The following is a 20,739-nucleotide window of genomic DNA, read 5'->3' as shown; positions in this document are numbered from 1 at the left end:
TTTTTTTGTACGTAAAGAAGCAAAGGGAGGGTTTTTTAAATAAATAAAATAATGGAATGTTAAAATTTCAGAAAAAGTTGATTTTATAAGGGAGGTTTTTTTCTGGCGGAAGTCTGTTTTTCTGTTTCCAAAAGGTGAGTGTACCTCAGGCAATGACTGTTTTCTCTTAGAGACTCCTAGTTTTATGAATAGATGCTCACATAGTTCTTTTTCTTTTTTTTTTTTAATTTAAGTTTTTTATTTGTTTGAAAGAGTGAGAGTACACATTTGAGCAGTGGGTAGGGACAGAGGGAGAGGGACAAGCTGACTCCTCGATGAACAGGGAGCCCAATGCAGGACTCGATCCCAGGGCCCTGGAACCATAACCTGAGTCAAAGCAGATGCTTAACTAGCTGGGCAACCCAGGCACCCTGTTCACGTAGTTCTTAAATGAAAGGAAGAACAAATGATGGTCGCTTGGCTAATGAGGGTTGCTTGGCTAATTATTTTCCTTAATAGGCAATGTAGGTCCATAGTTGAAACAAGAAAGACGATACAAAAAGGTGTTCCATTAAGAAGTCTGGCCCTGGCGTTGTTCACCCTCTGCCCCACCCAGCACCTGCCCATCCCCAGTTCTAGTCCCAGTAGTTAAACAGTCTTATTATTGTGTCCTTCCAGTGTTTGTTTATGCAAATGCTAATATTTATTCTTCCCCTTTTCTGTGACAAGGCTTATACTAATGCACACTCAGCCCCTCTTGCTTTTCCTTTCAGCATCATATCCTGACTGATTCTGTGTGGAGCACACTTCCTTGTCTTCGTCTGCTGCCCTCTTTGTGTGCCAGCAGGAGGACATACCAGAATTCTCTTTCTCTTTTTAGTCCCTGCTGGTGGCCTTTGTTTTCCCTATATGCTATTCGGTGAGCAACCTTATACATCTGACCTTCCTACATCAGTAGGTCTGTTCCTAGGATTGGTCACCAGTGGTGGCTTCTCTGGGTCTAGAGTGTGATGGTCTCCTCTGCCCCCTAGGAGAGGATGGTGTCGTAGTCTTGGGGTTTGGCCAGTCTGGTGAGAAATGGCAGCCCCTTGAGATTTCAGTCTTCCTTTCATTTCCCATTCCATCTTATTGTTGAGATGTCAGACTTCTTCTTAGCTCTTATATGTCCTTTATAAGTATGTGATTTGCAGAGATTTTCTCTGGGTCTGTGGCATGTCTGTTAGTTGTGTTTTTGTGGTGTTGGTTTTTTTTAAAGATTTTATTTATTTACCTGTTTGAGAGAGAAAAAGTACACGTGCGCATGCACACTGTGGGTGTCAGAGGGAGAAGGAGAGAAAATCCCGAGCTGACTCCTGGCTTAGCACACAGAGTCACCCGAGGGGCTTGATCTCTCAAACCAGAGATCCCGACCTGAGCCGAAACCAGGAGTCCAGTGCTTAACTGACTGTGCCACCTGGGCGCCCCTGTCTGTTAGGTTTTATGGTATTTTTTGAAAAGCAGAGTTTTTAATTTTGGTGAAATCCAATTCCTCGATTTTTCCTTTTACAAATAATGCTTTTGATGTCATATCCAAGAAGGTTCTGTTTCGTTCTGCAAGATTTCTAACTTTAGCTCTCACTTAAGGTGTGGTTCATTTGACTCAGTTTTCCTCACAGTGTGAGGCAAGGGGCTATGTTCAGCTTTTTGCTACGTCGACATCCAGTTGCCCAGCAGCATTTGTTGACAAGAACCTGTCTTTTCCTGCTGAGTTGCATTAGCCGTTTGTTGAACATCGAGGGGCTCTAAATACATGCATTTGCTGTCTGCACTCTGTGTTCTCTGCTCCTTGGACCTCTGGGTCCTTTCCCGCGGTGTGTGTGACCTGCTCAGTAGTAAGTTTGGACAGCAGGTAGGGTCTGCCCCCCAGGTTGGTGGGCCTTATTGAAACTTATGTAGGCTGTTCAGAGTCCTTCATGTTTCCTTGTAAGTTTTAGAATCAGCTTATTCTACAAAAAAATTGCCTGGATTTTGATAGCGCTTGTATTTACTTCTTGAATACTTGATAGAATTCACAGCAGACTCCTCTGGGCCTGCTCTCTTCTTTGTGAGGTGATGTAGATCACTTGGAGGAAAATCCAGTCTTAATGGCATTGCATCTGTCAGTTCTCTTTCCATTTACTTAAATCATCTTTAATTTCTTCAGCAGTTAAAAAAATTTCTAGTCAGTGGGTCTTGAATGTATTTCTTAAATTCATTCTTAAGTATTAGATGTTTTTGATTCTGTGAAAGTGATATTTTCTTACTTCAGTTTTCAATTTATTGTTGGTAATATTTAGAGTTGATTTTCAGATATTTGTCTTATATTCTGCAGCTTTAATTTGTTTATTCTTTGTTTTTTTTTTCTCTCTCTCTCTGTCTCGCTCTTTTAGTTAGATTCCTTTGGATTTTCTACATGCAAGATCATGTTTGTGAATAAAGACAATTTTACTTTTTCCTTCTCAGTCTGGAAACACAGCGTCTTCCTCTTGCTTACTGAGCTGGCTAGAATGTCCAGCACAGCACGGTAGAGAAGTGGTACAAGCACACAACTCTGCCTTGCTCCTGGTCCGAGGAGGGAGCTGCCCAGTCTGTGACTAGGATGATCCCAGCTGCGCATCTGTCGGGGACGACCTTACCAGGTTGAGGAAATAAATCCTATCAGCTCCTCGTTTCCTAAGAGTTTTATTGTGAACATATATTGGGTTCTCCAGATGCTCTTTCTGGATTTATTGAAATGTTCTTTGGGTTTCATCCTTCATTCTTTTACTGTGGTGTGTTGCATCAAGTGATTCTTGAATTTTTTTTTTTTTTCTTTTTTAAGTAGACCATGTCCAATGTGGAGCCCCACATGGGGCTTGAACTCACAACCCGGAGATCAAGAGTCGGATGCTTAACCGACTGAACCACCCAGGCGCCCCTGATTCTTGGATGTTAAACCAACCTTGTGTTCCTGGAATAAATCCCATTTGGTCATGGTGTATAAACTTTTTTTCCTTTGGTATGTTGCTGGATTGGTTGCTGATCTTTTGTTGAGATTTTTGCATCCATGTTAATAAAAGGTACTGTTCTGTAGTTATCTATCCTTGTGTCTCAGTCTGACTTTGAATATCCGGGTAATATTGGCCTCCGAGAATGAGTTGGGAAGTGTTTATTCTGCCTATATTTTCTGAAGAAATTTGTCTGAAGTTGAGATTTCTTAAATAGTTGATAGAATTTACCAGTGAAATGCCATGGGCGTGGTCTTGTGGGAAGATTTAGAATGACTAATTCAAATTTTGTTTACTTGTTATAAGTTTAGTCAGATTTTCTATTTCTTCTTAATTTAAAATTTTTATTTCTTTCTAGGAATTCCTCCATTTCATCTGCACTGTTTCCTTTGATGGCATGCGGTGGTTTATTATATTCTTTTATGATTCTTTTAGTTCTGCAGGATATGGAGTGATGTTAATTCATTAGTTGGGTAATTTTGTCTGCTTTTTTTTAAACCTTCGGTCTGGCTAAAGAATTACCAATTTCTGTAAAAAAAAATTTGGGGGTTTTATTAATTTTCTGTTTTTCTCTTTATTTCATTGATTTCTGTTCTAATCTCAATTATTTCTTTCCATTGACTTTGGGTTTAGTTTGTTTTTCCCTGTCTAGCTTGTTGGCTCTAAGTTTAGGTTATGGATTTTAGGACTTCCGAATATAGTGAGACCTGTTTTATGGCCTGACATCTAGACTGTCCTATATAATGTTTTATGTATACTTGAAAATAATTTGTTTTCTGCTCTTGTTAGATGGGGTGTCCTATGAATAAAAGTTTGGTCAAATTGATAGCGTTATTCCAATTCTCTGAATCTTTCCTGATTTTGTGTGGTTCTGAAAATTCCCGAGAGACATACTGACGTATTCATATCACTGCCAGAGTGTCTATTTCCTTTTCAGATGAGCCAAATTCATGCGTTTGGGACAGTGTTGTTGGGGGTGTATGTGTGTGATTATTACCCCTTCTTGATACACGTCGACTCTTTAGTCATTATGATATGCTTCTCCGCTAGCTTCTCTCATCTGCAAGAGCATTTCATCCCACCAGCAGAGTAGCTCTGGCAGCCGGAGGGTTACTGTATGCATGGTATCTCTTTTTTCATCCTTTGAATTTCAGCTTCTTTGTATCTTTGAATCAAAGATTTGTATTTGAATCCTTTAGTTGGGTTTTGTATTTGTACCTTGTCCATCAATCTCTGCCTTTTGTCTGGAGGGCGTTGATGTCAGTCATGATGGCTGTGCCATGTGCAGCTGCCACTTTATTTCCATAGGTTTCATGTTTTTTGTTCCTCTGTTCCCCCTTTACTCCCTTTTTTTGTATTAAAATTTTTAGTGTACCACTTATATCTGCTCTTGATTCTTTGGTCTTTTTAGTTTGTTTTTTTAAGGGCTGTTGGGAATGGGAAGAGCCCCAGGCAGAAAGGTCAGGCTTCTGCTGCTCTTACGTTCTAGCAGATTGGCATGAATAAATGCTTCTGGATTTGCTGTTTCCCTTTGGTTGTTTTTCAGATCCTCAAATGATTGCTTTGACAGTCGCATTCAGTTTTACCCTTGTTTTGAGGGAGAGGAGCCACCGACTGCTTCATGTCACCCTCGCTGAGTCCCATCTCTGGTGCCTCTGTCTGGCAGCATCTCGGTGGAACCACTCCTGAGCCACGGGAGCCCCGCCTACGCCAGTGCTCTGTCCTCCTGGGCTCCAGTTCTTCTCTCCCCCTCCCCTAAGCCACCCTTGCCGGTCCCCTGTCCCTGCACAGACAGGCCCAGGCGCAGATGGGTGTGACTGCTACCTGAGCTGACACCCGGCCAGGGAGTGAGGTGTTCATCTCTTCCCTCCAGAGGTCCCCTTCATCCCAGGCTCTTGGGGTCCCTTCTGTACTTTAGGACTTTGGACAACTCGAGGTGTTACGGGAGCCCTGCTCAGCAGAATGTGACTGACATTAGTTTAATTCACACCAGTCTTTTTTTTTTTTCCTTTTAGCTTGAACTTTTTACCTTTTTTTTTTCTTTCCTTTTAGGCTGAACAAGCTGCAAATGCTTGTGAATGTCATGTTTGTAAGCAAGAAGCTTCCGGACTGACGGCATCAGCGATGACCGCAGGAGCCCTTCCCCCGGGACATCAATTCCTAAGCCCCGAGAAGCCCACACACCCTGCCCTGCATCTGTACCCCCACATCCATGGACATGTGCCTCTGCACGCCGTCCCACACCTGCCCCGCCCTCTCATCCACCCCACCTTGTATACGGCGCCCCCCTTCGCACATAATAAGGTAAGTCAGAGCAAAGAGGGCCAGGAAGCTCACCTGTCACTAAGATTGTACAAGAAGTGCATATTGTAACAAACAAAAATCCATAAATTGGCAACTTGTTTAGGACCAAGTCTGCTCTTGGTAGGAAGGTCCTCAAATGTCTCCTTTTACCATAATCTCTTAGGCTCTCAGAATTTTGCACATTCACAGTTGTTAAAAACAATCACAGAAGTCGTGGTATACTCCTTCAGAATTACCTAGAATGTAAAGTTTTCCAAATGATGTTGGTGTAACGGGTTGTGCTTGGGGGAACTGCATACACGGCTCTGCTCACCCATACGCCAGTTCATTTCTTTGCTTATGGCCTCCTAGGGCCTGGCTCTTTTTTTTTTTTTAAAGATTTTTATTTATTTATTTGACAGAGGGAGAGAGATCACAAGTAGGCAGAGAGGCAGGCAGAGGGAGAGGGAAGTGGGAGAGAGCCCGATGTGGGTCTCGATCCCAGGACCCTGAGATCATGACCTGAGCCAAAGGCAGAGGCTCAACCCACTGAGCCACCCAGGTGCTCCAAGGGCCTGGCTCTTTGTTGTAATGTTGCACAGATAAGATAGAGTGAGTTCAGTGTGGGTCCTCTGACACTAGCTGGGCTCGTCAGTGTCTGAAATGACTATAGGAGGAATCCTAAGCGTAGTGCAAGAGAAGGTCGCAGTGCCGTGCAGGCTGTTGGGAGGCAACTGGAGGCACAAAGGAAAGGGCCTCCCAGACCAGCTGTGCTGAGAGGCTGTTCCAAGAAGGAGTGAGGATGTAGAAAAGGTTTGCTTTTTATATAGTTCTTCTCAGAGAACCCCATGCTTCTATTTTCGTGCTTAGATTTTACAGTTAAATTTTCAGTTTTCCCCCAAACCCTTCAGATAAATTATTTAAAACAGTGATTCTCAGCTGGGAGAAGGGAGGACGACATGGAATGGAAGGGGCTTTTTTAGGCTACAGGAACATTTTCTTTCTCCATGGGGCATCTGCTGTGAAGTAGGGTGTGTGTAGCCTGTCAGTGGACTTGTTTGTTTGCTGGGAAGGGGCACCTAACCACTGATTTAGAATAGAATAAAATCTGTCACATTCTATTGCAATAAGTAGTTGGTAACTGCCACATTGATGCTTGAATTTTGTTAGATTGAATGTCGCTCAGTTTGGACATTTAATGATGGCTTTATTAGTAGAGTGATTTGAAGGAGGATTTTCCCGCGTGTACTCAAAGCATGGTCTGCCTGGTCTCTAGCCTCTTTCCCTCTGGGTGAGTGTATGGTGGGAAGGCTATCCATTTGTCTTTGATTTTGATTCTTGTGCCTCCCCTCCTTTTTATGAAATGCCTAAGTGTAGATTCGGGAGTTTGTTTTTTTTTCCCCCTGTTTGGTGTTCTCTGTGCCTCCTAGATTTGTAGTTTGAGCTGCCCAGGTGCCCCTGTGTGTTTTTTCAGTTGGAGGCCTCATCATCTTCATCATTTTGAATCCATGTCTGATGATGCTGAACCCTTTTATCTTCATGCCCCTCATCTATTGTGATGCTGTCTGCTTGCAGCCAGCCTGCCTGCCCTGCTTTGTGTCCCACACCTGTCTCCTAACCCCTTACCCCTTGGTTTGTCCAGAGAGCCTTTTTGCATCAGCCTTCCACTTAAGTGACTCTGATATGTCTCACCTACTACTTAAGTCTTTTTAATTGCTGCTATGATTCTTACCTTTAAGCTTAATTGATTTTTAATGTAGATTAGCAACTTTTTGTGTTCTCTTGTTCCTTGATCACATTTTTTTCTTTAAGCATTTTACATATAGTTCTCTTTTTGAATGAAATCTTGAGGATCTGAATCTGGGTTTTTATTGGTTGCTCCTGTGGGTGTGTGTCCTTGGATGTACAGTGATTTTTCATGAGGTCATGTTTTGTTCAGCTTACTCTCTGAGAACCACAAGGCCCCAGGTAGGGGCTGAGGTACCAGTGTAGTGCGGCCCTGCCTGCGACCTCAAGCTCTCCTGACTCCTGTGGGACCACGAGTCTGCCCCCCCATCGCTGTGATGATGGTGTGTGCATCTTCATGGCAGTCCTGCCTTCCCTACACCTCCACCTGGCCTTTTTTCCTCACCATGTTCTGATCAGTTCTGTGAAAGATTTCCCTAGCTTTCTCTAGGGTTCAGCACCTTGTTACAAAGGTGTAGAGTGTTGTGTTCCCCTTCCTGGACAGAGCCCAAGCGGGGGGAACTCACAGCCTCAGAGGGAAGAGCCCACGTGAGTTCTTAGGCCACGCTCCCATCCCCACCCCCGTCCCCTCTCATTCACAGGGCACATTCCCAGCCACTGACCTACATGGCCCAGGAGCAGAGGGCCACAACTGCAGGGCCAGGTTTGGAAACCCAAGTCTTCCAGCTCCAAGTCTGTGTTGTTTACATCTAGAAACTGAGTTCAGAAGCAGTCATCATGTAGGGAATGTCTTAGTAATGAAGGTAGAGGGATGTCTTGAACACTCCACTGGGAGAATGGGGAGTAGTTGAAAATGGTCAGTGAGTTCAGGGTGAGTGGAGCTGCAGACTGGCTCCTGTGTGGCTCTGGGCCCCGAGGGAGGGACGGAGGCGCACCCATTGCAGAAGTGATGAAGTCAGATGTGGGGCAAGTCTAAGTTCAGGCTGGAATTGGAGGGGGAAAAACAGGGGTGGGAAACAGGGACAGAGACAGACGGTGGTTGGGGCCCCATTGTGATTTCAGATCTGTATTTTGTTTTGGAGGCAGTCTCAGTTCTTCTGGCTTGAGAAGTAACAACACCAAAACAAATGTGGTGCTCTTGCCTCTTTACAGTCTCTGGCAAGAGTCCTGAAGAACTTTGGAAAAAGCAGAAGAGTCATGCGTCCAGCTTCCTGGTCAGTGGGATGTGCCTGTCGGCCACCCCGACACACATGCATGCCCTGACTCGGTCCTTTGCCCCCTCAGCTTGCCGTGTTTGGCAACCATGTTCCAGGAATCTGGGAAGGTTTGGTGGTGGAGGTGCGGTGGAGCCTGGCTCTCCCGGCTCCCGTGTAGACTCCAATGGTGTTCAGAAGGCATCTGTCAGTGTGTTTGCCTGAGCTCTGCACTAAAGCAGAAATTTTACTTTTCTGTGAATCACTTATGTCTTAAAGCAGAGAACCATTCAGAACTTCTCTTTCTTGAATCATGTGGATTTGTGCAGAGTGAAATAAATCTGTTCTCATTGAATAGCATTGTCCACATGTTGAGAGACTGATTCTGTGCCTAAATCATTTGTGAGGCCTGGCCCACAGGTTGACAGAGGCCTGTGTTTATCAAAAGGAAGCCCACGTCTGTTGAGTTGAGAAGCCATCTTGTGGGGAAGCGTTCACATAAATGCGGCTTGTTTGTTACGGACCCCTTGCTCACTTGGTCTCTGCAGCTGGACCTCCCGTTCTGAGTAAATGGGCTGCTGGAGTGGGCTGGGCGAACTGAATTTAACTTCCATTTTCAGTACTAGAGCTTCCTAGCTGTGTTCCCTCATCCATCTAAGCTCAGTCTGTTCTCCCTTTATTGCACATCCAGTGAGTGCCAGGTCCTGTGCTACATGCCAGCAAAACACACACCAGAGGAACTTGGTCCCTCTCCCTGGGGCTCGTGCAGTCTCGTCATGTCAGCACCTCAGAGCACCGCGCTGTGCTGCTGCCAGGAGGGAAGTCACACTGAAGAGGGAGGGCAGTGCCCGGGGCCTGGCGGGTGGCTTCGCGGAAGAAGGGATGCCGGGCTTCGGGTCGAGAGCTGAGCACAAGCTCTCTGGACCTGTCTGGGCGGTGGGTCGGGCCCTCAGCCCGGCTCCCTGGGGGTAAGGCAGTTGGCTGGCAGCCAGGAGCGGGGAGGGCGTCAGGAAGCCGTGAGGCGCTTTGGAGCCCTCCTTTGGCTCTGCTCTGTGAGGCCCTCAAGGCCCCTGCTGCTTCTGCGGGGCGGGGTGGGAGGGGATGCAGTGGGGGGTGGGGGGTGGGGGTGCAGCTGGCTGTCCCTGCCCCACAGCAGGAGTCTGCAACCCTGAGAAACCACCCTCTGCTTTGTTGTCACTTCCCCTCGGTTCCTTCCTGGTGAAGCAGCTCTTTGTTCATCACTCCTTTGTGGAAACTGGTATCTGTGGAAATACCGTGTTCTTGGTTTTCCTCACTCTTTGCCCCAGGGCTCCTCTGCAGGAAACACTAGATTAGACCTCTTTTTCTTCCTACTTCACAGCCTGCATGGCCACGCCATTCTCACCCTCTGCCATCCTGATCCCGTTGAGGAAAGTGTGCCGAACTGCCTGAGCGGAGGGACCCCCGCTTCGCTCTGCACCCAGGACAGGCAGAGCAGGGGTGCTCTGTGACTCGGGACCAGTCTTACAAAGCAGTGACAGTGTCCCTTAGCCCTCACTGTGCTGCACACTTGAACCCATTGTCCAATTTAATTCTTACTACAACACCTGGAGGTAGGTATTTACAAATTACAGATGAGAAAACTAAAGCACAAAAAAAATTGAGCAATTTGCCTGAGGTCACACAGCTAGTAAAAGAGGGAGCTGGCGTCCCAACCCGTCAGGCTGTGCGTCCCAAAAGCTGAGAACAGAACTGGTATTCATGTCCAGCTTTGTCACTGGCCACACCTCAGTGTGGGTCTGGAGTCTCGGGCTCTTGCTCCCACAGCCCCAGCAATTGTCCTGATGGCCCTGAAACCCCTCGTCTCCACTGCCGCCGCCTCCTCGTCTTTCAGGCCCTGACTGACTGCTTCCTGAGCTGGCCTCTCCCCCGCCAGGCAGAGGCCAGGTGGCAGTGGCTCTGATTCGGGCTCTGCAGCCTGTCTGGCCATGGTGCACTTGTCCGTGGGGCTGTCCCCTTCCTTCCTGACCTCTGCCCTAGCCAGCTGCTTGGGTTCTGCCCTTGGGAATCCTCCCAAAACCCTCCCACTCGACTTCGCAGCACTAAGGGCCCAGTTCTTTGTCCCCAAGGATGAGATTCCCAGGCATTGTTCCCGGTGCCAGACCTGTAGCTTCTTGGGGTGGGGCCTGTTGCAGTGGATGCTGGGCTGGGGGGAGCCTTTTGCCTGTGGCAGCAGGGTGCTGGGGGCCACAGAGCCAGGAGCAGCTTGAGGGAAGGCAGGTACTAAACCAGCAGGTGACCAGTATGTCTTGAATTCTAACCGTTGTAAGTGCTGAGAGGGAAAACTGTAGATTCTAGGTGTGTTGTATGGGAAAGCCCACCTTGGTCTTGGGTGCTGGATGGCAAGGACAGGAGGCAGTGATGACTTCCTTGAGGCAGGGACATTTAGGTGAGGCCTGAAGGATGAATGTGAGTCAGCAAGGTTGTGGGCTGAGGTTAAGATGTTAACCTCAGATTTAACCTTAAACTGGATTCAGCACAAGGAAAGTTCAGGGTCAAGAAGGAACTTAGGTTTGAGGACCAAGGGAAGGCCTGTGTGTCCAGGAGCTTGGGGGAACAGGAAGAACAGGGATAGGATAGACCAGGCCATGTGAGAGCCTTTAAGTTCCATTTTAAGAGCAGTAGGAAGACCTTGGTGTATCCTAAGGGAGTGACTCACTCTTACCTTCACCAAAGCACACCCTGGCTACTGTGAGGGAAAGGACTGGGAGGAGGCTAGGGGTGAGCCGTGGGGGCTTTCGGCTCAGGTAGTAAAGGCTGGGGTTGGGGGGGTGTGGGCTGAGAGGAGGAAGGGCCCAAGGATGCCAGGGTTGTGCAGGGAGCAGCCAGCAGCCACTTGATGAATGTGTGGTCCCAGCCACCCTTCCTCCGTGCCTTCAGACAGCAGTCTGCTCCAGCAGGGCCCTATAAAATCCATAGTTCCTTAGACTGCACAGCACGTGGCCCAGGTGTGAGACACAGTTGAAGAGCTTTACCACTCTCTGTCAGTGATTCCAAAGTTGGCTTTTGAGCAGTGATCCTTACAATGTCTGCTGAGACTCAGCCCTGGGAGCGACTCGCACGCAGCCTGTGCCAAGGGAGGGATGCAGTAAGCTGCTGAGTCGAGTCTGGTAGGTTCCCTGAAGCATCATCGGCTGGGAAGACGTACTCCTGGTTCACATGTGAACAGTGGCATGCAGTGTGGTGGGCACACTGCGAGACACCACCGCAGTGAGCGCGGCCCCCCAGGGGTGTCCATCATGGGATCTGTCTGTGGTTTAACTACATACGTAAGCAGAACGTGAATTTTGATAGGTGATCAGAGCCTTTTCTTTTGTAGGGTTTACCACCAGCCCCTGTTCCAAATCCCGCAAACAAGCATCAGGTATTCAACGCGTCTCTTCAAGACCATATTTATCCAAGCTGTTTTGGGAACACTCCAGAGTGGAACAGTTCTAAGTTTATAAGTCTTTGGGGATCAGAAGTGATGAATGATAAGAACTGGAATCCTGGCACTTTCTTGCCAGATACAATTTCTGGTAAGGAACTTGTTAAAACTTTCTTAAAGGTTTAAAATTACCTGAGCTGGGCGGATTGCTGTCTCTATTACTGTGGTCCCCCAGTAGATGCCTCGGGCTAGTCGGGTCCCCCACCTCAGCCGCTCCTGGAAGGCCCCTTGGCTTCATCCCCCTGCCGCAGCCATCCACATCCGCGGCCAGCCAAGTCCCGCTGCCTGGACAGGGCAGAGCAAGCGCTGGCACCCTGTGGCTGCTTCCAGTACGGCAGGCTCTCGGGGGCCCTGCGCACAACAGATTTCTCCGTGCCCCAGCACGGCTGAGCCTCTTGTCTCCAGGCTTTGGTGTTGGGCCTGTGGTGTTCACAGGGGCCTTGCAGCCATGTCACCATCCACCTCAGTGCTCTGACTTAGGTTCCTTTCCTAGTGCTGTACTGACCTTAGAAGGGGTCTGTCCTCTCTAACAAGCTCCTTCCTCACCGCCCTTGGCTGCCCGGGTACAGCTGTCATTTCAGGCGCAGGGAAAGGTATGCCTGAAGAGGGGCTGGTTGCACACCTGCCTGTGTCTTCACAAGGTTAGAGCCCACGGTGGCCCCACACCCAGACCCTGCATGTGCTCAGAAAAGCTAACTACACTTGACATCTCTGCGTGGAAGGGGTTTTTAGCTGTGTGACCTTGTGCAAGTTGTTTACTCTCTCTGAGCTTCAGGTTCTCTATCTTTAGGATGGGACTAATAGTACCAAGCTCACCAAGTAGCTTTAAGACAATAAGTAAAATAACTCTGGGAAGGCACCTGGCATGGGATTGCTACATAGTAGGTGCTCAGTGCCTTTTTTCTTCCCCTGGAGAGAAACTGATTAGCATCCTCCCAGTGAAGTCCCAGCTTCGGTAACAGCCCCAGTGTTAGTTCAGTCAACAGATGTCCCTTAGGTTTTAGCAGTGTATTTCTTGAGGCCTTACTTGTCTCATTCTTCTCTGTAGGGAGTGACATACTAGGACCAACACTCTCAGAAACAAGACCCGAAGCCCTTCCACCTCCATCTAGTGGTGAAACACCTACGGTTTCTGAGAGCAAGGAGAAAAAAAACGCTGCGAAAAAGAAATGCTTGTACAATTTCCAAGATGCTTTCATGGAAGTGAACAAAGTCGTGATGGCCACATCGTCAGCCACGTCCTCCGTGTCCTGCACGGCCACCACGGTGCAGTCCAGCAATAGCCAGTTCAAAGTGTCGTCCAAAAGGCCTCCATCCATAGGTAAGGCCCACCAGCTCACGGGGACCCTCAGGGCAGCTCAGCGTCTCCACTCTTTCTTCAGCATCTCTGTGATTGCCGTGTCCCTGGCGTGGCCAGAGGCCTGGTGTAACTGACGCCAGAGAATGCTCGCACGCAGACAGCACGTCCTCTGGGAGTTGGACCCGAGTTTCACTGCCCCACAAACTTCCTCTGGGGATTTGCCACGCCGGCTTGCCTTTCTTCTCGGTACCTGCTGCTTTGTGAGAGGAAGAGGTCACTGCTGTCGGGTCACATGGAGGAATTCTTAGTCTCCTGAAAACAGAAGCCTGGTGGAAAGGGAGCCGGTGGGGCTGCTGGCCAGCCTGGGTGCAGCCCCTGCTGCCACTGCGTCTGTGGTGTGTGGGGAATGTGGCCGCCTGCGCTAGCATGAGCACAGAGAGCGGGGTTCTGGAAGCATAGGTCGGGGGCCCACAGAAACTGGCTCTAAGGGTGCTTGCTAGCCACAGTCAGGACAGCTGGAGCATTGGAAAGAGTAATGGGATGGACAATAGCACACATGGTCAGGAATCCCCCAGGTGTTCAGAAAGGAGGGGGATAGGGAAGCTGCTCCCTGATAGGACAGACAGAGAAGGCCCCTGTGCAGTGAGCAGGGTGACTGTCAGCCCAGGTGATCATCCCCAGTGGTCATTAAGAATAGTGGCTGTCCGTGTGGGGAACACCGTGTCCTCCCTGTGTGCGAGCAGCTGCACGCATGTGGATCAGACGTGGCCACTCCATCGTGAAACGACCCCGTGAGGGCCTCTTGTGTGGTCACGGGGGAAGGAGCCAATGTAGCCTTGGCAGGAGTTGTGCCCCTAAGACATTTTGGTTGACTCAGACGTAACAGCATGAGCCCAGACGGGGGGCAGCTGTCCTCAGTGGAGAAAATGTCTGTGTTGCTGCAGGAGAAACGCTTAGAAGAGGCCCGGTTGGGGGAGAGCTACTAATGGCCATGCAGGGAAGATGGGAGAGGGATGGGTCGCACTTGGGGTGGGAACGTCACGTAGATGGCACAGGCTCAGGCTTTGGTCACACCAGGCAGCTTTGTGCCCGGGGCTCACGCTGAGGCGTAGAGGGTGAGTGCAGCCCCCACGGCATGTGTGGGAGGGATACGCGCCATGGGGTGTCTGGCAGTGGTGGGTGCAGGCGTGGGGCACAGGCGGGGTTCCTGGCACCGTTCCTCAGAGTTCATGCAGCTCTGAGCATCTTCACACTAAACAGTTGAGGATGCTCTAGTGAAGATAGACGGACTCCGGTCTGCCGTCCTCAGCAGCCCTCCGTGTCCCCACCCGCAGGTGAGGTGTTCCACGGCGTCAGCAAGGAGGACCCCCGACACGCGGTGCCGGCCGCCCCGAGGAACAGCCCCACGGGCCTGGCGCCGCTTCCTGCGCTTGGCCCGGCCTCCTCGCCGCACCTGGCCGGACTCACAGCCCCCGCCTTCCCCAGCAGTGCCGCCGCGTCCCCAGGCTTCGTGGAGCCTCGCAAGAGCTTCTGTCCAGCTCCAGGAGCCCCCCCGCCCCCCACAACCGATGGCCCCCTCAGCGCCCCTCCCAGCGTGTGCAGGTGAGCCGGCGCCTGCCCACCGCTCTCCCCCGCAGGGCGGCTTGTGTGGGCGAGGGAGGGGGGCGCAGCTGGTAACTGGCCTGTGTGTGGCTTTGCAGTGACCCCGACTGTGAGGGCCACCGCTGCGAGAATGGCGTGTACGATCCACAGCAGGATGACGGGGATGAGAGCGCGGACGAGGACAGCTGCTCCGAACACAGCTCCAGCACCTCCACCTCCACCAACCAGAAGGAGGGCAAGTACTGTGACTGCTGCTACTGTGAGTTCTTCGGGCACGGCGGGGTAAGTGCCCCGGGGGCCGCGGGTGGGCGCCGGGCACTGACAGGCCCCGTCGGCACTGAGCTCTGAAGCAGGCGCCTCCTGCTCGGGTGCGCTTGTCCTCCAGAAACAGTAACAGATGTTCGCCCCAAGATTTCCCTGTAAGGGTTTCGTGACTGCATGTGTTCATTTATTTGGGAGCGGGGGACCTCCTGACCAGTCAACTGGGGAGTCGTTCAGGTGTGGATCGTGCTAGGCCATGCAGTAGGGCGCTCGCTGTGCGGCGTGTGCTGAGGGACTCCTAACGGTCTGTCCCTCCGAGTCGTGGCAGCCATGGTGCCCCGGGCCAGGGAGCATGCAGGGGCCAAGGGGGGTGTTGGGAGGAAAAGCAGGGGCTGGTCATTCCTTTCTCTACCTTTGTTCCGTCTGCATTTGCTAAACATGTGCACACACGTGTTCAGTGTCAGGAAGAAGTATTGGCAGCAGGGTTGAGGGCAGTTTTCTTTTTCCCTTTTGGCACTGAGTAAGACATCCACAAAGGGACGGAAGGATTCTACAAACGCATTTATTGACACGAAAAGATAATCACACTATATTACGTAAGAGGTAGATTAATTGGTATGTGTGATTTTTTTTTTTTTTTCTGGTTTAAAAATGTCTATTTGTGTACATGCTTTACCATAGTTTTCATGAATGTGCAAAGGTTGAGGGGTCGGTGCCAGAACTAACCTTCCGGTCACTCTGGGACAGGTTTTCCTTGCTGCTGCCACTTGTTTACCTTGCTTATTTTTCACCATGAACGTGTATTACCGGCGTAATAAGAAAAACTTTCATTTTTAAAGATATGTTCTGAAATTTGCAATATTCAACCTCATTAAAACTTGAAGCTTCATTCAGACACGCTCTCCTTTAACTGCCTTAGCCTCCAGCCGCGCCGACAAGTAGAAACTACGCAGAGATGAGGGAGAAGCTTCGTTTGCGGTTGACCAAGAGGAAGGAAGAGCAGCCTAAAAAGGCAGACCAGCTCTCGGACAGAGAGAGTGTGGTTGACCATCGAAGGGTGGAGGACCTACTGCAGTTCATCAACAGCTCAGAGACCAAGCCCGTGAGCAGCACTCGAGCCGCCAAGCGAGCCAGACACAAGCAGAGGAAGGTAAACTGCGTGCCAGCGCGGGCTGCGGTGGGCCTCGGGGCCACAGGGCCACGCTGCTGCAACAAGGGCCCCTGACCATCTCTATCTCTGCAGCCTGAGCTGGAGCTGGGCAGAAGCCCCAGGGTGTGTTTTCAGGACACGGCTTCCCCTTTTGTGTCATGGGTTTGTTGATGGATCTCAAACAAGCCTTTGGGTCCCTCTGCCACATGTGGGCAGCCACAGCAGACCCTTGGCCTCTCTCCTAGGGAGGTTGAGGACAGGACCCATGGCATTGAGGGAATAGAAGGGGGTCACTGTGGGCTTTTGGAGACTGTGGGCAAAGAAGTTACTTTGACACGAGGCTGGGATAGGGCCTTTGCCACAGCAACATTCTTAGGATATAGTCTGGGTGCTCCCCATTCCCCGTTCCTTGTCCCCACTGGCAGAGGAGAGTCAGGTAAAGCCATCCCAGAAGAGGGCAGGCACGCGGCGTTGGTGTCAAAGGTCAAAGAGTAAGATGGACAGCCCTTGTGGACGGCCCTGGGCACCTCACCGCAGGGTGTGGGTTGCACGGAAGCAGGCGTCTACCAAGACTAGACAAGTTGGCCCAGCGATGGACGTGGCATGCAGAGGCGGTCCGCTAGCAAGTGAGACGCAGTGCTCTTCTCTTCCTGTTCCGGCTCCAAGCGAGGGGACCAATAGCGTCTACTCTTTGGGATGCCTCAGCGGCCCGGGGCTGCGCGTTACTGCGGCTGTCCTGGTTTCAGCTTCCTAAGAAGCCAGGCCGCAGCAGGCAGATCCAGGCTGTGCATAGAGGGGAACCTGCAAGGGTGACAGGGCCTCTGCCGGCTGGATGGGTGACTGGGGAAGAGGCGAGGCCCCTGCGAGGCCCAGCGGACATGGAACAAGAGGGCAATCCCAGAGAGCGCTGGGGATGGTGCCTCCACTTTCAGCTGCTTGTCATGTGGAGACTGTTGTGACTGGATTACCTGCTAGGAGCCCTGCTTGTATCTCACGGTCCTAATCAAGGTCCAGTTTGTGGGCTTTGAGGAGATGGGGGTTGCAGTGAGACCTGTTCTCCACCTGGGTGTTAGGTCAGGGCCCCCTCAATCTGTGTGCTCGGGGCCCTGCACCCCATCTCTACAGAGTGTCTGGGTGACAGGCTGGTTGTTGGAAGGAAGGCACCACATACCTGCTTGTGGGTTCCCTACAGCTCCTGTCCTGGGGTGGGCTTGCTCCAACCTCTGCTGGGGGAGACACTCTGCTCACTGGACGCTGGATACGGGGGCACTCTGGGAGTGGCCTCCAAGGCTTCACTTTGAACACATGAAACATGGATTTTAAATAAGGTTTACTTGAACTGTCGAGTTAAATTTTTAAAACAGCTGCCATTAAATTTTTAACATAATTTTATATGTAAGTTCTTCAAAATAACGTTTGTCTTTGTCAAATATTGCTTACTTGGAATGTTGTAAAAAATAACAGAAATCTGGGAGGACTTTTATTTTTTTGAATTCCATTTATTTGACAGACAGAGATCACAAGTAGGCAGAGAAGCAGGCAGAGAGAGGGGGAAGCAGGCTCCCCGCTGAGCAGAGAGCCCGACGTGGGGCTCGATCCCAGGACCCCGGGATCATGACCCGAGCCGAAGGCAGAGGCTTTAACCCACTGAGCCACCCAGGTGCCCTGGAAGGACTTTTAAATATAAAACGTATTTGCCAGAGTCTTTTACTGGAGGAGCTCAGGGATGCAGAATCATGCACTCTTCACAGCCTTCATTTGTTTTCTGAGCAAAAGGAATAGTTTCCGTGGAGGCCCCTGGAATAGGAGTCACCGGTGAAGTCTAGTCTTCACTTGACTGAAAATGAACTTCATGCCAAGCTGGAGGGTGGAAGTAGCCAGTGTCTGTTGGCTGTGTGGTGACGTGGAACGTGTTAGGGTGCCGCTTGCTCTGTCACACTGGTGGACATATGTTGGGAGTTTGGATGCTCTGCTAGACTGGAAAAAAGGAATTCAAGTTTTCAGTACACATTCTATACCTGCCCCATTGACATGTACGTGAAGGCCCAGCCTGGCCTGGAGAGGCAGCGTGCCAGCCACTGGTTAGCTGATTAGTCCTGTCATCCAGCCACTGCACACGAAGGGGAGGGTGATGCAGCAGCTGCTTTGACCTTGCTTTATTTTATTAATTTTTCTAGGAGGCTCCACAGCCAGCGCAGAGCCTGGTGCAGGGCTCGAACTCACGACTATGAGATTGAGACCTGAGCTGAGATCAAGAGTCAGATACTGAACTGGCTGAGCCACCTGGCACCCCTGACCTTGTTTTAAAGAAGTGCCACTAGGGCAAAAGCTCTAAGGGAGATCTTGTTAACCAGCACCCCCACCCCCGCCACAACCAATAAAGTGACAAGTGTACATTTTAGTAGAAAGATTAAATCTGATCATTCTGGAGAGTAAAATAATTTGGGTTAGGTATGTTTTAAGCTATTTGGCTTATTATAAGCTGTTTCAGGGTTTGTATTCTTACTATATGATTTGTTTTTAAGGTTTTTGTTGTTGTTGTTTTTAATGCCTTAACGTAAGAACACTCAACTGTTGTCTTAAGTTGCCTCTTCTTTTCCCACGGCAGCTGGAGGAGAAGGCTCGCTTAGAAGCAGAGGCCCGGGCCCGGGGGCACCTGCACCTCCGTGAGGAGCAGAGGCGGCAGGAGGAGGAGGAGGAATTTCAGCGGCTTCAGGAGCTTCAAAAGCTGAGGGCCGTGAAAAAGAAGAAGAAGGAGAGGCCAAGTAAAGACTGTCCCAAGTTGGACATGCTTGCTAGAAACTTCCAGGCAGCAGCAGAGTCTGTATCTAACTCTGAAAACATGCACAATGGCTCACTAGAGCAAATGGAAGAACCAGAAACCTCATCTCACTCTCCTGCCAGACATGGGGACCACACGGAGCCCAGGCCGGGTCCGGGGGCTGACGGGGACGCTGCCAGCCCCGTGGACTCCAGGGACTCCAGGCTCCTCCTCCCAAAGGAGGTCAGTGCGAAGCAGCAGGAGCCGCTGTCTTTTCTCCTTGACATGGTGCATCAGCACAAAGAAGGGAGCGGCAAGCAAAAGCTCAAGCAGACCAGCAAGGCCAGCAGCGAGCTGGCGAGGAAGCCGGCCGAGCCTCCCAGAGTCTCCGAGGGCCATCCCAGACCCCGGCCCCAGACTGAGTCGAAGGCGAAAGTGCTTGACCTCACTTCCCTGGCAGAGCAGAAAAAGGAGGAGAGAAAAGTGAACAGTAACAACAATAACAAAAAGCAGCTGAACCACGTCAAGGAAGAACGGTTGAATCCAGCCCCGCCAGAGCCCGCCTCCCCCAGTGAACACCCTCAGGACAGCAAGCTGGTGCCTGCGGACTCTCCGCAGCCCAAGGGCAAGGGCAAGAAAAACAGGAAGAAGAAAGGAGACAGAGTCAGCAGTTCAATCGGTAAATCGGGAGCCAGGGAAGTGTGGCCGGCCCCCGTCGCCGGGTGCTGCCTTGCCTCTCGTGGCTTTGGGCTTCTTGTGGCTTTGCCACAGCAGGGAGACACATGTGGCCGTTGTTGTTTTGTGTTGCTTTTTTGGAATAATTATAGACGTAGAAAGAATCCCCCAAATCACTGTTACCACATCTGCTTTCTCTTTCTCTTTCCCCCAAAGGAGAGTAATTTCAGACATGAAGCCCCTTTGCCCTTAAATACTTCACTGTATATTTCCTTGAAACAAAGATAGTCTCTTACAAAACCACAGATACAGTTATCAGAATTAAGAAATTAATATATACTATATACTGTAGCATGATCTAATTATAGACCTTCTTGCTGTTTCTCCAGTTCCTGACACAGGATTCAGTCCAGGTCACCTGTCAGATCTCCTTAATTTCCTTGAATGAATTGGTTCTTCAGTTTCTCATGACCTTGACATTTCTAAAGTCAGTCTCTATTTTTTAGAGTAATTTATTTTGAATAATTTCAGTTTGATTTTTTTTGTTTTGTTTTATTTTTTTTAATAAATTAGTCCCTGAGCGTTAGGCCAACTTTTTTTTTTAAGATTTTACTTATTTATTTGACAGAGATCACAAGTAAGCAGAGAGAGAAAGAGGAGGAAGCAGGCTCCCTGCTGAGCAGAGAACCCATTGCGGGGCTCGATCCCAGGACCCTGGTATCATGACCTGAGCCGAAGGCAGAGGCTTTAACCCACTGAGCCAGCCAGGTGTCCCTCAGTTTGGTTTTATGTGCCATTTCTTCATGGTCAGATTCAGATTGTGTGTTTTGGGCGGGAATGCCATGGAGTTGCTGGGTCCTTGCTGGTGTCTGCCATGGGGGGCACGGAAGGGGAAATGTCTGATGGGGATGTGGGTTTCCTGCTGGTGGGAACATCCGCCAGTGAGTCTTGCTCAGAGTGGTTGGTTGTTCCTGAGTTGTTTGCCACATAGTGATGTTTTAACATCATTATTCCTTGCACATTTTTTATTTGGTACTCTATGGGAGGCACTTTCCTTCCCCCGTGCCCCACGTATGGTTTTCATTTGTTTAGTTATTTATATCACGGTGGATTCATGGAGACTTACTTTGTGCTATAGATTATAGTCCTTTACTGACACTACGTGTTTGGTCCTCTGGCTTTCCTAGATGCAGTCAGTGTGTGCCCCCTCGAAGGCCCCCGGACCCCACTATTCTTGGAGCACTTGCGTACTTCCTGGCACAGGGAGGTGTTCTGGGCTTATTCTGTACTTTCCCTGTCCCAGCGCTGAATCTGCCATTTTCCAGGGAGCCCTGGTTCTTTCCAGAGGAGAGTGCCATTTAGAAACTTGGTGTTGCTG

The 20,739-nt window shown here is 50.0% G+C and overlaps 1 protein-coding gene across 3 annotated transcripts in view; it reads left to right on the top strand.

Moving 5' to 3' along the window:
- The window catches only part of FAM193A (family with sequence similarity 193 member A), a 159,261-nt gene that overhangs the window by 120,334 nt on the left and 18,188 nt on the right, over positions 1 to 20,739 (top strand). For all 3 annotated transcript variants that reach the window (XM_045997105.1, XM_045997106.1, XM_045997104.1), the window contains 7 exons: positions 5,037 to 5,288; positions 11,505 to 11,703; positions 12,661 to 12,933; positions 14,247 to 14,514; positions 14,613 to 14,796; positions 15,695 to 15,925; positions 18,534 to 19,365. In XM_045997105.1, the coding sequence (XP_045853061.1) occupies positions 5,037 to 5,288; positions 11,505 to 11,703; positions 12,661 to 12,933; positions 14,247 to 14,514; positions 14,613 to 14,796; positions 15,695 to 15,925; positions 18,534 to 19,365 (2,239 nt within the window). The remainder of the gene's footprint in view (positions 1 to 5,036; positions 5,289 to 11,504; positions 11,704 to 12,660; positions 12,934 to 14,246; positions 14,515 to 14,612; positions 14,797 to 15,694; positions 15,926 to 18,533; positions 19,366 to 20,739) is intronic.

This window comes from Meles meles, chromosome 2, assembly GCF_922984935.1.
Source record: "Meles meles chromosome 2, mMelMel3.1 paternal haplotype, whole genome shotgun sequence".
Classification (NCBI taxonomy): Eukaryota; Metazoa; Chordata; class Mammalia; order Carnivora; family Mustelidae; genus Meles; species Meles meles.
This window is presented reverse-complemented; position numbering and strand designations above follow the sequence as displayed.